Here is a 16,930-nt window from a genome sequence, read left to right on the forward strand (position 1 = left end):
GATAATGATTTATTTACCTCTAAATGAGGATTCTAAGTCAAATTTAAACACCCTGAAATGGACTTTAGAAATTAATTTCACATTGCAAAGATCTTACTTCAATTGGATCAAATTTCCAGCGTTATAAAAGCAGGGAACTACCATTTTTACCTTAGGGTTTCTTTTAAGGCAATAACAAAGGAAAATGACATAACGTTATTTGCTATGAAACAATATAAAAATTTTTGACTCTCTTTTAAGTAATCATTGGTATCTAATATTTTCCAAAGAAAAGAAGAGACTGGTTAAAATGTATTCTAGGAATACTTGGACTGTCCCTTTGTTTTTCCTTTGAGAAGTTCTTTTAGGTTTGGAATTTAATTGATTTATTTGAACACTACCATCATTAATACTCTTCTGAAAATTCCCTTTATAAATATAAAAAATCACTGTCCTTCTTCCTAGGATGGTGCCTTCTGGCACTCAATAGTTCAGTGTGTGACACACCCTCAGAGACTGCCCTGCAGGGCAGCCTCTAACGAAACTGGGCTGTCCTGAACTCCTGGTATTTGTTTACCTTTCTAGCAAGAAGCTGGGAAAGCACCAAAGTCTGCATATGGCGTGTGCCCAGGCCAGCTTCCGGGGGTTTGTCCTCACGTTCTAGTGAGGTTGTCTAAAACGAAAAAACAAGCGGCAGGGCCTGTGGTGGTGGGTCCACACGTGCTAAATGTGTCCATGACAAATTTCTTTTTGTGCCTTTTCTTTCTTGAGGAGCAAAAAATCATTGTGAAGGCCACAAGCACAGAGTCAGAAAGCTAAATTTAAAAAATTAAGCTTTTCGAGTAAGAAAAACAATTAAAAGGCATATATATAAATATAAATAAATCTCTAGGACAGTGTTACTGTCAAAGTAGAATAGAGTAATTTCCAGGCCCTCGTGTTTCTTAAGGTTGAAATCTGAGCTGTCCTAAACAGGGAGCATCTTTCTACCCTGCATCTTTGGCCACCCCCTCAAAAAAAAGAAAAGAAAGGGGAAAGAATTCCTATGTATAAAGGGAATTAATTGACTCACTGTACTTTATTGAAACTCTTCTCATGTTGACAGCAAGGTTAACTATTTGCAGCTTTAGTAACATTAACATTTTTGTATTTCATAGTGATTGTTTATTGACTTGCTTTTTCTTTTTTCTTTACCTTCTGTTTACTACTCCATAGACTGTTATTCGATTGATTGAAGAAGCCAACTCTCGGGGTCTGAAAGAGGTCCGGTTTATGATGTGGAACAACCACTACATCCTCCACAACTCATTTTTCAGGAGAGAAATCAAAAGGAGACCCCTCTTCCGCTCCTGCTTTATACTGCTTCCATATTTACAGTAAGTGTCCAGTGGAAAGTCTCATCCTCACTCTGATTTTACAAAAATGTGTAACCAAATGTCAAAGGGGAAAAAAAATTAATTAAAAGACTAATTTGGTTATTGCTTTTAGAATGTGAAATTCTAGATTATTCTTTGGTTTTAATTCTTCAAAAAGTAGTATTCATATAAGCTAGAGTTAACCCAACACTAAAGTAGTAAATGTTGTATTAGATTTTTTTTAACTGAAAAGCACAATAGAGTTAACATTTTTTCACAACTAAAGGTAATTATATTTGGAATGAGGCAAAGTTTGCATTTGCCTTCTTCAATGGAAGATTGCATTTTCCAATGATACCTTCTGTGTTATGGGACTACTTCCCAGCCCAGGTAAACTTCCAGGTCAGGTAGGGAGAATCCTTCAAGGTGGTTGTCTCCATTCTTCTTCCTTGAATGCATTTACATTTTCATCTGCTAAGTAAGGCCCATATTCCTATAATGCTCACTAAAATTACCTGTGGCATCTTTAGGTTGAGATTGAACTCAGCCTTCTGAATTATAGGTGAGCTCTTTCATTTTCCCAGTTGCCATTTCTTCTTTCCCTTTCTAGATAGCCTACTGGCACATCTTTCTAGATATGAGTAGGTGGGGAACATTGCCATTAGCATGGCCATCTTTGAAAGTATCTCTAGGGCCCTGCCTCTGGTGCAGCTCAAGTTGGTTGGGTATCATCCCACAAAGCAAAATGTTGCTGGTTTCATTCCTGGTCAGGGCACATGCCTGGATTGTGGATTCGGTCCCCGGTTGGGGCACGTAGGAGAGGCAGCCAGTTGATGTTTCTCTCTCACGTCCATGTTTCTCTCCCTCTTTTCTCTCTCCCTTCCCCTCTCTCTAAAAATAAATGAATAAGCCCTGGCTGGCGTAGCTCAGTGGATTGAGCGCGGGCTGGGAACCAAAGTGTCCCAGGTTCGATTCCCAGCCAGGGTACATTCCTGGGTTGCAGGCCATAACCCCCAGCAACCGCACATTGATGTTTCTCTCTCTCTCTATCTCACTTCCCTCTCTAAAAATAAATAAATAAAATATTTAAAAAATTAAAAAAAAATAAATAAATGAATAACATCTCTAAAAAAACTATCTCTAAGATAAATAATTATAATACTCTAGTCAGATACACTATATTTAGAGTCTGATTTCTAAAAATGGTTATTAGGTTTACTTGGTTTTATGAACTTGGGAGGTCTGGAGTCTCTTCTGCTGATGTTTGAGGTGAAGATGCTCTTTTTATTTCTTAGTTGTAGTTCTTTTTATTTGCGGCCCAAACTGTGTCTTTCCCAGATCATTATGACGAAACCTCAATGATTCTAATTCTGAGATTGCAAAGGGAACGTTAAAAACAAAATAAACAAAATCCCTGAAATTCTCAGTATCCAAAAATGCTGTGTAACGAGTCCAGTTTTAGAAATCTATATTGGCTTGGGGTGAATGTATGCTTTCTTTCTAGTCCAAGTGTAAAATATTTTACATTGTAGAGTTTTTTTTTATTATAAACTAATAAAAATGCCATTTCTGTGATTTTATTAGCACAGCTGGAGATAGTGTCAGCGTCCAGTAGTTAAGAACATATCTTCCTAGTGAGAGTGTAGAACTCATTAGTGAGAATAGTATCGTGGCGTGCTGAGCCAATCAAGTGAGATGTAGCTTCTGTTTGAGAGCAAGAATGCTCATTTGAGTGCTACATTGTAGAAGGACTTTTATAGACTGGCGAAAATTGCTTTGTTTCAATCCTAAGAAAAGTAATTATGAAATGTTACCTCCACCCCCTATTAAACTTAGGCTTGTTTTGTAAAAGCATAAACTATAAAAATAATATAAGCAGTAGTAGAATTAATGCCACAAATATGGCCTTACTATAATTTAGGCTTAAAGAGAACAAAATTCTTTTCTTCCATTTCTTTTTAGTGTTCTTGTCTGTAACAGTGCTAATCAAGCAAGTGAAAGGGATTGTGCAGACATTTCAGTGAGTAGGAGGAGAGCGAGCAGCAGCAAGTTCAAGGGGTAGAATGGGTAAACACAGGCTTTCCATTCCGATCTGCCTGAGTCTGGGCCTGAGGGGCACTGGGACTGGCCTAATGGAGACAAAGAGCATTGGGATTAGTTCTACAAAGCAATTTCAGAAGTAGATTTCAGAGAGACCGTGGTCTTAGCCAGAAAGAAAGTTTTTTTGTTAAGTGTTAGTGAATACGAAAGGTCAAGGAAAAACATAGGTGTCAAGAAGCCACAATCAGGGAATCAGAGGTGCCTACGAACTGGGAATGCCAGAGCAGGGAGGTAGTAGGATGGAAGGGGAGGGAGGCTGACCTCATTCATGAACTTCCTGCAAGTTCAGCTCTTTAAATGAGGCTTTCCCTGCTCCTTTGTTTTTCTTACAGTTTTTTTGAGATATAATTGACAAAACAACCTCGTAAGTTTAAGGTGTATAGCATAATGATTTAACGTATGTATATATTGCAAAATGATTAGCACAGAAAATTTAGTTGATATCCATCACCTCATAGCTACAAAATAGTTTTTCCCTGTGCTTGCTGTTTTTTAATGGGGCTGATAAAGAGGGGCTTATTCTGTAATATTCTTAGACTGCTTGAGCTGAGGCTGTATAAAAGCAAACAAATCTCAGATTTAGAGGATTGGAGGTTCATTTCAGCTGATAGGACATCTATCCCCTGCAGTGACCTCATGGTCATGAGAAGGCAGCCTGATATAATCTCTTTGGCTTCTCCCCTCTAGAGGATAAAATGAATTAGTTTTTGCTTCTTTACAGAAGTTGTGTTAGGAAACATCTTTCAAAATGACAGGGGGTGGGAAGGTGAGTGATAAAAGGTGACTCTGGGTTCTAAAAATCTTTTTCAGAGGTTCTTGAGTACAAGCTCCTTACCCTTCAATTTTGCCTCCCTAAAGAAGGCTGGTATAGCACTGTAAAGCACACAGTATGTCTTTGGAATACCCACGAGCTGAACACAAGCTCAGCATTCTCAGCAAATAAAGCCTGGTTTCTAACTGTGCTTAGACTATATATTTTTAACCGTGAGAACTAGAGTATATGTCTGTTAGACATGTCTATTTGCATTTTTATGTTTTAGCCCAGTTAGGATTTGCCTTGTTAAAAGTAAGCATCTATTGGTAGGAATGAGTGCTAACCATATATATATATTTATATATAAAATACCTTAGGGTGGATAAAATTTACTTCTACAGGCTCATCTTCAGGCATGTGTGAGTAAGTAATAGACCTTGGCCCCCCTGAAAAAGGAAAACATTAGAAGCTTTCATTTTATGAAACTGGTTTCTAGGTAGGAATGGTATCAGAAAGAAAAGGAGCAATTACTTCTGTTGTTAGTGCCAGGTTTTCAGTACAGTTGTGACAGCCCCAAACCCGTTTTGGGCAGAATGCTTTGGGACAATCTTACCTTCTTCCCTCAACCTGGAAACCTCTGCCGGTAACTTCAACCCCTGATAATACTGGAAAGCCTGGTGAGCTGGGATATATCCTCTTTGCAGTGCCAGGGGTAGGGGGGACAGCTAAAAATAAGGAGCTTATATTCTGTATTTCCTGCCATCCTCCAGCATGGCGGTGGTTTTTAAGGAAGTTACAGACTTTCCAGGACCCGATTAAAAGAGTGGGGCCTCTCTCCAGAAAGATGTACTTCTTTCTATCTCTGGTCTTTGCTAGCTATGCTAGCAATTTTTGTATGTGAAAAGTGGGCATACCCAAACTATCCTGCAGGGTGGTTATGATAATTAGTGATACTTTGTGTAAAATGCCTAGTCCATAGTATGTTCTTAGGATAAGGTCGTTATGATTATGAGGAGGGCGAGGGTGACATACGCTCTTGGAGACCAGATGCATGTTCACCCACAGTTGCAAACTCTGTGTCACAAAGCTCTTAAAATATTTCCCTTTCCTAATCCACGTGGCAGACTTACTGCTTCCTTGTGATCACTACATGCTGATGAGTGTTACACTATCCTGACCCTGAATCTGGGTCTCAGGATCAGGATTTCCTTTCTGCTGCTTCTCTTTTGCTCTGTTTTGAAAATGGCCTAGAAATGTGACTTGAATTTAAGCATTTAATCAGGTAGGAAAAAGTGACTGCTTATCTAAGCTCATCCTCCTAAGTAACAGGCCTGAATTTAAAGGTTCAAGGATTTACATTCTGGTGTCTAGAGCTTAGTTAGCACCGTCATACCTAAAGTTGTATAATTTGAATGATATTGGTGGGGTTTTTTTGTTGTACATGATATTGAAAAAATGAAGCAAATATCAAATGTCAGCTTTTAGTGCCTAGGCTGTGATTTTTGTTTGATTTTATACAAAATTATAGAGGTTAAGCCTTTCTTATTAATATTTTGTGTCTTCTCCCTGGAAGCTCCCTTTTTTCTGCCTCCCTCACTTTTTCCTACCCTTCATTCTGCTCCCCTGGCCCTCCATAGACGTCAGTAATGATATGTTTTCTATTTAGTAAGACAAAGTTTGAAGAGCACGTATGAATTATTCTTGCTCCTTTGAAACAAAGCTTCTTTAACTAAATAGGCAAAAGAGGAGTCCAGGATTCAAAATGTATTTGTAAATTGCTCTTCCTTGCTGTTTGCTTACCTTGCAGCAGTATATTCTGTAGTTTTTTCTGTAAGGAGATGGCCAGGAGGAAGCAAATAATATCTGTCTGTGTACAGGCAGTTTTTGCTCTTAGGATTTTTTCTTTCTTTAATCGACAGCATTATATATAAATATATATATATTTTTAAAGATTGTATTTATTTACTTTTAGAGAGGGGGGAAGATGGGTGAGAAAGAGAGGGAGAGAAACATCAATGTGTGAGAAAAACACCAGTTGGTCGCCTCTCACATGCCCCTCAACCAGGGACCTGGCCTTCAACCCAGGCATGCACCTGGACTGGGAATCGAACTGGCAGCCCTTGATTCACACGCCAGCGCTCAGTCCACTGATGCATGCCAGCTATTGTTTTTTTAAACAAGCTTTTAAGCTACGCAAATTATAATATTAGGTATTGCTGTAGATCACTGTACGGTGAAGTGTTCTGAGTAGTTTTACACTGGTATTCCTGCTTCTCCCTTCCAGGACACTCGGCGGTGTTCCCACCCAGGCCCCTTCACCTGTGGAAACAACCTCATCCTCACAGATCGTCTGCCCAGATGGGGTCACCTCAGCAAACTTTTACCCTGAAACCTGGGTTTATATGCATCCATCTCAGGACTTTATCCAAGTGCCTGTTTCTGCAGAGGACAAAAGTTACCGAATCATTTATAATCTTTTTCATAAGACTGTGCCTGAGTTTAAATACAGAATTTTACAAATATTGAGAGTCCAAAACCAATTTCTTTGGGAGAAATATAAAAGGTGAGTCAGTAGTATGAAAAGTTCAAGAGAGCTTTTGTTATAATAACTAAGGACAACGGCAGAACCTAATAGTAGAGACTTGTGTAGGAGTGAATATAGTTGTATTTTTCATATGTTAACTCACATAAAATTCTTATGTAACAGATCTATAACTAGGTCTACTGCAATCTACATTTTACAGAGAGGAAACTGAGTCACAGAAAAGTTTGGAAATTTGCCACAGGAATACAGCTAACAAGATAAGGTGCTGGAATTTGAACCCAGACAGTCTAGCACCAGATGCCTTGCTCTTAATTACTTTACACTTTACCAGGCTGCCTCTCAAATGAACAAATTAATGTTGTACAAAAGGAATACATGTAGGTTTAAGAAATCTCAGAATTAAGAAACACTTAGGTTGGCGGAATTAGACAAGGAAGGCATTCTGAGAAGATAAAATGTGAGAACTAGTTTTGTGGAGGGAAAAAGGGGGCATTTCTTGTCTGCAGTAGAAAAGATAGATTTAAACTTCCAATATGATCTCTGATGGCATTTTGGTCTTGATAGCTACTTTAACATTTGCCCCCCCATGAAACCCATAAAGAGAAGTTTATGACTATATCATGCCTACTGAATTGATCTATCTTTCTTTCTCCTGAATTCCCTATCCACTCTTTGCATTAGGAAAAAAGAATATATGAACAGGAAAATGTGTGGCCGTGACAGAATCATAAATGAGAGACATTTATTTCATGGAACATCCCAGGATGTGGTGGATGGAATCTGCAAGCACAACTTTGACCCTCGAGTCTGTGGAAAGCATGCTACGATGTTTGGACAAGGCAGTTACTTTGCGAAGAAAGCAAGCTACTCTCACAACTTTTCTAAGAAATCCTCCAAAGGAGTCCATTTCATGTTTCTGGCCAAAGTGCTAACTGGCAGATACACGATGGGGAGTCACGGCATGAGAAGACCTCCTCCTGTCAACCCTGGCAGTGTCACCAGTGACCTGTATGACTCTTGTGTGGATAATTTCTTTGAGCCTCAGATTTTTGTCATTTTTAATGATGACCAGAGTTACCCTTATTTTGTTATCCAATATGAAGAAGTCAGTAACACTGTTTCCATTTGAAAAATCTCGGTACTGCTAAATTATTTGATACGAACTCAGTCCAGCATTTGTAGCAGGTCTTGGATGGGTGGGACAGAGTGGGAAACAGTTTTGGGCGTTAATAGGGCACTTTTAAGACCAATTTTTTGTAAGTGCTAGAAAGTAAAAGTTTTTTCAAAGAAAAACAAGTTTTAAAATGACCACTTATTCTTTAATTATTTACTAATTATTGTTAGTGTACTCGATGTGGGAAAGACTACAGATGGCATACTCATCATTTACACTTGTACATATAGGCAGCAATGTTATTAAAAGCATTTTTTTTTAAAAGAGAACAGCCTAACTAATTAAATGTGACTTAAGCCTGGTAGGAATTTGGCCAAATGAAGTGGAAGCTGTGAACAGAGTGAGGAGCCGGGCTATTTACAGTGATTACACTGACCGGAACTAGTACTGGCACACGTACACCCTGTCCGAAGCAGAGAGAACTATTTCTATCAGCAGGACTGAAATGTGGCACCCAACCAAAGATTATCCATGACTTTAACTTTCGTAGAGTTGGCCTGAAAATTCAGACCTGTTTAGAGGAAGTTTAAAAAAAAAAGAAAAAAAATTATTTGAAAATGTTTTGTCATCAAAATTTTTCAGTAACTTAGCTATAGGTGATTCTCGTGTTATTCAACTTCAACCTTGGAAAACTCAGTCTCTTCCACTATCCTCCACTCAGTTTGAAGAAGTCGGGCTGCTAATTTGGTTAAAGCCAACCTCGAAGATTAGCAGTATCACTTTGTTGTAGGGTTCCAGACATAGGCCCTCACTGAAGGTTTTACAAGAAGGAAGTACATCTAGATCCAAATTGATAGGGCTTATTCCTGTGCTTTGCACAGAGAAGACTCTCAGAACTATTTGCTGACTTGGAAATATTGCTGAAGGTGGTAATCCCACCCACATGCCTGCTTTCCCAGATGCAGCTGGGCTCCCTGGCTAGCTCTGTATTTTACACTACTTAATAGAAACACAAACTTGGAAATCGTGCTACTGGCCCAGCTGGAGCAGTGTTAGGTAAATATGCTGACACCTCCGTTCAGAGAGGTAGCAAGCAGCTAGGTATCCTTTGCCTTAAGCAAAGCAAACACCTGGATTTACAAAAGTGGAAGTGGCTGTTCACAAAAGAATTCACAGAATTCCTTCAGATACCAAGCTTTCCTAGTGTGTCATCATTTCATCTACACGAAACTTTGCAGGAACTTCTGTGTTGTTTAAAGCAAGATAATGTCTCTACCGATGTTTTGGTGAATTAGTCTGTTTAAACACTTCTGGGCTTCCACACAGTTATTTATTTTGCCCTGGTTGATCTTGTTTGGTGCCATTGGCATGAAGCGGCCAACTGTGGCTGTTACAGTTGTTTCATTCAGTTATAACTTGTAAACCTGTGATTCCCAGTCTTTTCAAGTTAAGATACCTTACCATTGCTTATTTGATTTTATGAAACCTGTTCCTTTTTTCCCTCCATAAAAGAAAAAAAGCTTTATGATATATTTATTTTTTTAATAAAACTAAGCAAAAATAAAAGTTCTGGTAATTCTTTAAAACTTCGTTTGGGTTCCATTTACAGTAACTGAATTCAACACATAGTAGATGATCTGTAAAAGCTGGTTGGTTGGTCATGAATGACTGAATGAAATGAACTAAAGAGAACCTGCTGCTTAAAACACTTGTTCTGGGAATAAGTAGAAAGTATATTTTCTAGGAATTGACTACTAAGTCACCAGAGAAGAGTGAATATTTTATTTTGCAGGTAAGTATTTGGGGTAAAGGGACATGTTTTATATCAGCAAACAGCTATAGTGCAAAATAAGAGCAGGTTGTCCTTTTGAACAGGTGCTGAAGGAAATACAAAAAGGAATTAGAGAAATCTTGTCAGCTCTCAAGCACCTTAACCCTTCAGCCAACTTAGTTATCTGATCGGTAAATGTGAGCATCTGACAGTATTTAACCTCCAGTGTAATCATTTTGAAATTCTTATGTATGGTATATTGTTTTAACTAAGCAAGAACTATGGAGTTGGTCTCAATTTTATGTTGGTTCCGTGGATTTAAAACATACTGAAAGGCATTCAGTAAATCTTTCTCCCTACTGGCACACCTATAGGTTACACCCTTTCAGAAAGTTTGAACTTAATTAAACTGATTAAGATTTCTAGGGAAAGTCTGCAAACTCCCCAAGATATTTCAGTGTCATACAATCCTGTATACAGGAAGGATTTTTTTTATTTGTGCAAAATTTATAAATATTGGATGTTTTATAATTTTAAGTTCTAAAACTCTGCTTTCTGCTAGAAACCTGTTTGTTTTAGTAAATTATTATTTAAATGTATAAATAATCATTAAGACCTGAAATACTGATATTTAAACAATTCTTACTATACTAGGTCTGCAAATGACTAAAAAAGAATATAGTCAACACCCAAACTAACAGTCAGTTTAAATCAAGAAGGGTTTTTTCATTTAAGGAAGGTAAAATGACTACAAAATGTTTCTAGATTATCTTAATTGGAATCAAATAGTTGAAATGCGCTCAGAAAATTATGGTACTTTTCTAACATCTAATTAATCCGCATCACTTATGTGATTTTTATTTTGTAACTCGCTCCTCTATATTTTGCAAATTAACCTTAATGTAGTTTCTCATCTTTGAAATGAAGATTTTTTTTCTTTTCTTTTTTGGAAAGACTACAAATGGTAAAAATGTTTTCACTCTGGGGCCCTAAAATGCAAAAATTTCTTGTAAAGTGCTATAAAACTGATAGCGCTTATTTACAAACTAAAAGCCAGACAGCTGTTTTCCTTAGAAAAGATAGTGTTCTGTTATAAAAACAAACCCATCTAGTTTATTGACTTAGGTACTACTTGCAGGCAAGTTGAAAAAAGGAAATGAGATTTTTACCTTCTTTAGCTTGTTAAACTTACTCTTTCAGGAAAAAAAATAGATGCCATTAAAAGGTTTCGTCAGCATTATTAGTTTTAATTTATCGCTCAACTCCTCAGCATCTTTTGGGAGAATCACTCTTGAATAGAACTGTCAGATGACAGCTCTTATAAAGCTTTAGTCTTACATGAATGGAAGAGTTTGTAAGAATTGTTTCATGAACACTGCTAAATTCTCCAAGCTAGAGCAGAAGTGCCCGACCACTTTGAGGATGTCAGAATTTCACAGACTTAATTGTACCTAGGTGCCTAATGATTAATAAAATGCAAAATAACCAAAAGCTTCTATGAATTCAGTGCTACTTTAAGCAAATTTGTATTATCACAACCATATCAACATTTGATACATAGGATATAGTCTACAGACAACATTTGGTGCTCAGGTGGATTAGTGGGCTCCTTACAATAGCTTCCACATGTTGCTAGAGTTTATAGCCAACAGGCTAGAAATTACTGGGCCTCAAGTTTTTATAACTATTTTAACTATATTCAATTTTAAAATAGCCTTAAATAAGACAGCTAAGAGGCTCAACTGAGTGTTCAAGAGCCTCCTAACCCTCCTAATACTTCGGAAATCTTAGGTGCCAAATTGTCATTTGGGCCCTATGTTTAGGTACATCAGCTGCACTTCAAAGTGTTTGACAGTACATTAAGGATTGCATCTAACAGATTTGAGTGGCAAGAGTGCATTCAACAGATGCTCCTCAACTACATGATATTGTGGGACTCTTCAATGCTAACAAATTCTTGAGCAGCCATCAGTTTATAAATTTGGTTTGAGCAGCAGTGATGGGTTTTGGGCATTAACACACACTTTTCTTGCAAAGGTCCTAGCTGCTGGTTTACATTTCATAGCATCTTGGGCAAGGGTTTTAAGACAGTTTCTTGAGCTGAGCGTAATGAACTATCCACGTAGGAATAGCTATTATAAATTTAATGAGCACTGGTCTCAATGATCTAAGCTAACTGAACCAGGTAACTATAAGCTTTAGTTCCAGTCAAATGTAGCTGAATTTCTGCTAAATGCAAATTTCTACCCATATGACTACATCTTTAAGTTTGTGATCTTATCTAACTATAGGCACATACAAGTCAGTGCTAGATAGGAGTGGGAGTGCAGATTTTGTATCATTGTTACTTGATTTTGTGATGAATTACTTTCATTATCAGCAATGGCTTAGTCACAAGCCTGTCTGAAGAAGTTACACAATCTTAGTATGTGGCTTATGGACTAATTGAGATAAAGAATGTAAAGTAGTTAGCACAGTGCCTAGCAAATTTTTGCCAGTAGTAGTAATAATAGAAGTTGTACGGCAGGCTGAATAAGGATATCCTACTCCGAATAAAGATCTGGTATGCACCTAAAATATCCAAATCCTAATCCCAGGAATTTGTGAATATGTTACCTTATAAGGCAAAAGAAGCTTCTCAGACTTTATTCAATTAAGGATCTTGAAATGAGGACATTATCCTGGGGAGTCCAATGCAATCACAAAGTTACTTATTACAAGAGGGAAGCAGAAAATCAGAAAGAAATTGGATGATGCTATGCTGCTGACTTTGAAGATGGAGTGTGAGGCAATGAGCTAAAGAATGCAGGTGACCTCTAGAAGCTAGAAATAAGGAAACATTCTACCCTAGAACCTCCAGAAGGAACACAGCCCTGCTGCCACCTTGATTTTAGGACTGCTGACCTCCAGAACTGTACAAATAAATTTGTGTTGCTGTAAACCACTAAGTCTGTGGTGATTTGTAATAGCAGCAATAGGAAGTATAGTGAATATAATAGAAATTACATTGAAGAATCTTCAAGAAGCTGTTTTAATCTACTAATTTAAAAGCACTACAAATATGAAAAATTCAAATGCTTGGTGGGAACTGTGAAAGTTTTTATGAAATTCCAAGAGAGTGGACTACCAATGGCTTTTCAAGAGTGGTATGTGTACACATACATGCTAAATACAAGCCTCATTTAAATAAAGTTTCTTCAAAGAGGTACTTAAATACTGAATAAAGACAAGCACTATGCTTCAATAGACCAGCCTTCATGAAAGACAGAGAAAGCAAATTGCTTTAGAGAATTGATTGGTGGTACAGGGAGGGAAAATTTTAGCATTTGAGGTTAACAGTGGGTTTACTTTGCTTATTCAAACCTCCTTTAAGTGATCTCTGATTCTTACATAGGAAAGAGCACACGGCTATTTTTAAAAAACCAGTTGTTGACTACCTCCTAGAACCCTGTGAAAGGGCACTGTGGGTGGGAGGAAGGTAGGTTGCAGCAACCCCTGGCCTGGTTGTGGGTGTCAAAAAAAATGAAAGAAGGCCCTCTGCTTCCAGGATATAAATTAGCTTCCTTTAACTTATGCAAGGTATAGGGTTTTCTTTAGCTGTGTTGTTAAGGAATATTAGAAAACCCTGTCGTTTGTAGAGACCTTGTTAAAAGTCTCAAACTTTATTAAAAATAACTCCACTCCTAACCAGCTTCTTTTTTTTGAAATCAAGAACTTAGCAGAAGACGTCATTTGAAGCTTTTCTTTGAGGAAAAGGGAAATCCACTTAGCTTTGCTTTTCTCTTTTATACCTTACTCAGAACAGTCTTATAGAGAGGGTCACAGTAATCAGATTGTTTGGGTAAATAAGGTGTCATAGTAAATAAATGTAACGAATTCTGTATCTCTCATAACAGAAATTGAGAACAGATTATTCCAACACTGATTAATTCAAAGGTGAAACATTTCCAAAGATTTTGTATGATTCTCTTGGTTCTCCAATCATGATTACAAAATGACTGCTCTGGCCCCAAATTCTACGTCTCATTTGCAACATCCAGAAGTAGGAAAGAATGATCTAAATGTAATGCCTTTTTTATCTCTAAAGAGCTAGAAAAACTTTACAGAAGCACTCCAGTGGACTACCATCTTTGTCTTACTGCCCTGGTTGCATTACATGACCACGCATAACCAGTTCCTGGTAAGGAAAAGAGAATCATGAATGATTTGGACTAACCAATATTAACCTTCAGGGTAGTAATCCATTAAGCAAGTAGCCAACTAGTTCAGTCACCTGAACAAGACCAAGAATTGTTTAGAAAAGGAAAATTGCTTTTGGGGAGAAAAACAGCAATTACTTGTCACACATGTTGTTTTGTGAGGTCCAATAAAGGGACTATGGACGTCTGGTCAAGATGGCAGTATAAGCAGACATGGTTCAACTCTTCACACAACCACATCAGAATTACAACTGAAATATACAACCACCACCTCTCAGAACATCAGATATTGAGTTGAATGGAAATCTGACAACTATGGAATTAAAAAAAAAAAAAAAACATATCCATCCAGAATGGAGGATGGAGGAGGGATGCAGATGCAGAACAGATGGGTCCCATACCCGTACATAATGGATGAGAATTTGGGAGGCATATCTCAGCAGCAAGGAATCTCAGCCCCACAGCATGCCCCTCAGCCAAGGTTCCAGTGCCAAGAAGATAAGTCCCCACAACTTCTGGCTGCAAAAACCAGTGGGGATTGAGTTGTTGGAAGAAACTGCTGGAGCCTCAAGCAGTTACTCTTAAAGAACCCACACATGGACTTACCTATTCAGACTCCTCCCTCTGAGTTCCAGCACTGGGACAGAGTCTTGAAAGGCACCAGTGGCATACAGGGAGGGACTGAAGTGCCTGGCATCAAGGCAAGTAGAGGCCATTGTCCCTTTTCAAAACTATTCCCTCTGGCCACAGAGCCAGCAAGCTGGTGCCGTATCTGAGACTCCATCAACCTGGCTAACACTGTTTGACCTGCCTTGTAGATCCCCAGAGTCTCCACCCCACCCAATTTACAGGCCAAATCAAGTTACTTTTCCATATGAATGGCTGGCCTTGGATCATGCTGCACAACTTCCTAAATCCTGTCGAACATCCAACAGCTGGCGTCAGTGAGGCCAATGCCCAATACCAGCAGTAGCCTGCCTAGATTCATAGCTTGGCCTCACCTGAGAATCTCCAAGCCCAGCACAAGTAGCAACCATCTCAGACTGGTTAATAGCTCAACAGGGTGGCCCTGGGCAAAACACAGGTGGGGGCTGACCTTGTTCTGCACCAGGGACAAGGAAACCCCAGGGTCAGCACACGCAGTGGACAGCTACTGACCACATCAGAGCAACACCACCTTGCCCCTGTACAGTTGATTCTTCACGGAGGACAGAGGTTGGTAGTAAGTGGTCACAGCCAGTCCTTGCAGCTGACTGGTCTGACTATATCCATCCCATTAATCTGCCAAAAGCAACCAAGGCTCACTTACAAGAGGGGGATGTACTCAGCCCACACAAAAAGTGCAGCTCAAGTACCCAACTTGGGTTATAGGGGAGGCTGTGCCACTGGATGCCTACAGGACACCTACTCCATTAGGCTGCGCTACCAAGTCACTGAGTCAAAGCAGCTCTACCTAATACATAAAACAAACACAGAGAGGCTGCTAAAATGGGCAAAGACACATGGCCCCAATGAAAGAACTAATCAAAACTCCAGAAAAAGAGCTAAATGAAATAGTGATAAGCAATCTATCAGAGGCAGAGTTCAAAACACTGGTTATAATGATGCTCAAGGAACTTAGGGAGGACCTCAACAGCATAAAAAATATCCATTCAGAAACAAAGGATACACGAATTGAAATGAAGAACCATTTACAGGGAAACAATAGTAGAGTGGATGAAGCTGAGAATCAAATCAGTAATTTGGAACATAAGAAAGCAAAAAACAACCAATCAGAAAAACAAGATGAAAACCAGAATTCATACACATGAGGATAGTGTAAGCAGCCTCTGGGACAACATCAGGCAGTCCAAAAGTCTCATTATGGGGGTGCCAGAGGAGAAGAGAAAGAGCCAGAAATTAGAAATCTATTTGAAAAAATAATGAAAGAAAATTTACCTAATGTGGTGAAGGAGATAGACATGCAAATCCAGGAAGCACAGAGAGTTCCAAACAAGATGGATGCAAAGAGGCCCACTCCAAGACACATCATCATTAAAATGCCAAAGGTTAAAAATTAAGAGACTCTTAAAAGCAGCAAGAGAAAAGAAGTTAGTTACCTACAGGGGAGTTCCCATAAGACTGTCTCATGATTTCTCCAAAGAAACTTTGCAGGCTAGAAGCAACTGGCAAGAAATACTCAAAGTCATGAGAAGCAGGGCCCTACAGCCAAGAATGCTCTACCCAGCAAAGCTCTCATTTAGAATCAAAGGGCAGATAAAGAGCTTCCCCAGGCAAGAAAAATGTAAAGGAGTTCATCATCACCAAGTCATTGTTATATGAAATGTTAAAGGGACTTATTTAAGAAAAAGAAGTTCAAAACTATGAACAATAAAATGGCAAAAATACATATCTATCAACAATTGAATCTAAAAATACAAACTAAGCAAACCAGAAGAACTGAGACAGAATCATGGATACACAGAGTGTTTTGATGGTTGCCAGATGGGAGGTGGGTGTGGGAGAATGGGTGAATAGGTGAGGGGATTAAGTATAAATAGGTAGTTACAGAACAGCCACGGGGATGTAAAGTACAGTGTAGGAAATGGAGAAGCCAAAGGACTTACATGCAAGACCCAAGGACACGAACAACGATGGGGGTATTGACTGAGGGTTGGGGCGGGGTGCTGGGTGGAGAGGAGCCAAGGGAAGACACCAGGACAACTATAATAGCATAATCATTAAAATATAAAAATAAATAAAGGGATTGTATTAAGGGGCACTCCTTGAGATAGTTTTTTGACCTATTTTCACAAAGACTCTACATAACCATTTGCAGAACTTCAAGACCAAATGGTAATGGAAAAAAGATGATGTTTCAAGAAACTTATAAACTGACTTAAACCTGGATTTACTACTGTCTGGTCGATGAACCTTCCAGATTCTAAGTACAGATGTTTTTAATGTGAAACTTCGGCCTTCCTATGGACTGACTGAGGCCTCTGCCCCATGGAGTGTGGGTGGGGGATGGGAACAAAGACTGGATTACTTCGGTTGGAACCCTAGCATCGTTATCTCCATGTGGGGTAACCTGAGCAGGTTAGTAGCACCTCTAAGACTCAGTTTCCTTGTAT

General features: G+C 38.7%; 1 protein-coding gene across 1 annotated transcript in view; it reads left to right on the forward strand.

The window, feature by feature from the left end:
• Window positions 1-9,413, forward strand: part of LOC123827325 (TCDD inducible poly(ADP-ribose) polymerase) — a 28,759-nt gene extending 19,346 nt beyond the window's left edge. The window contains exons 4-6 of the mRNA XM_045851862.1: window positions 1,195-1,355; window positions 6,473-6,751; window positions 7,415-9,413. Coding sequence (XP_045707818.1) covers window positions 1,195-1,355; window positions 6,473-6,751; window positions 7,415-7,862 — 888 coding nt within the window. The 3' untranslated portion in view covers window positions 7,863-9,413. The remainder of the gene's footprint in view (window positions 1-1,194; window positions 1,356-6,472; window positions 6,752-7,414) is intronic.
• Window positions 9,414-16,930: the final 7,517 nt, after the last annotated feature.

Source organism: Phyllostomus hastatus, unplaced genomic scaffold, assembly GCF_019186645.2.
Source record: "Phyllostomus hastatus isolate PE091 unplaced genomic scaffold, TTU_PhHast_1.1 phas_contig_86, whole genome shotgun sequence".
Classification (NCBI taxonomy): domain Eukaryota; kingdom Metazoa; phylum Chordata; class Mammalia; order Chiroptera; family Phyllostomidae; genus Phyllostomus; species Phyllostomus hastatus.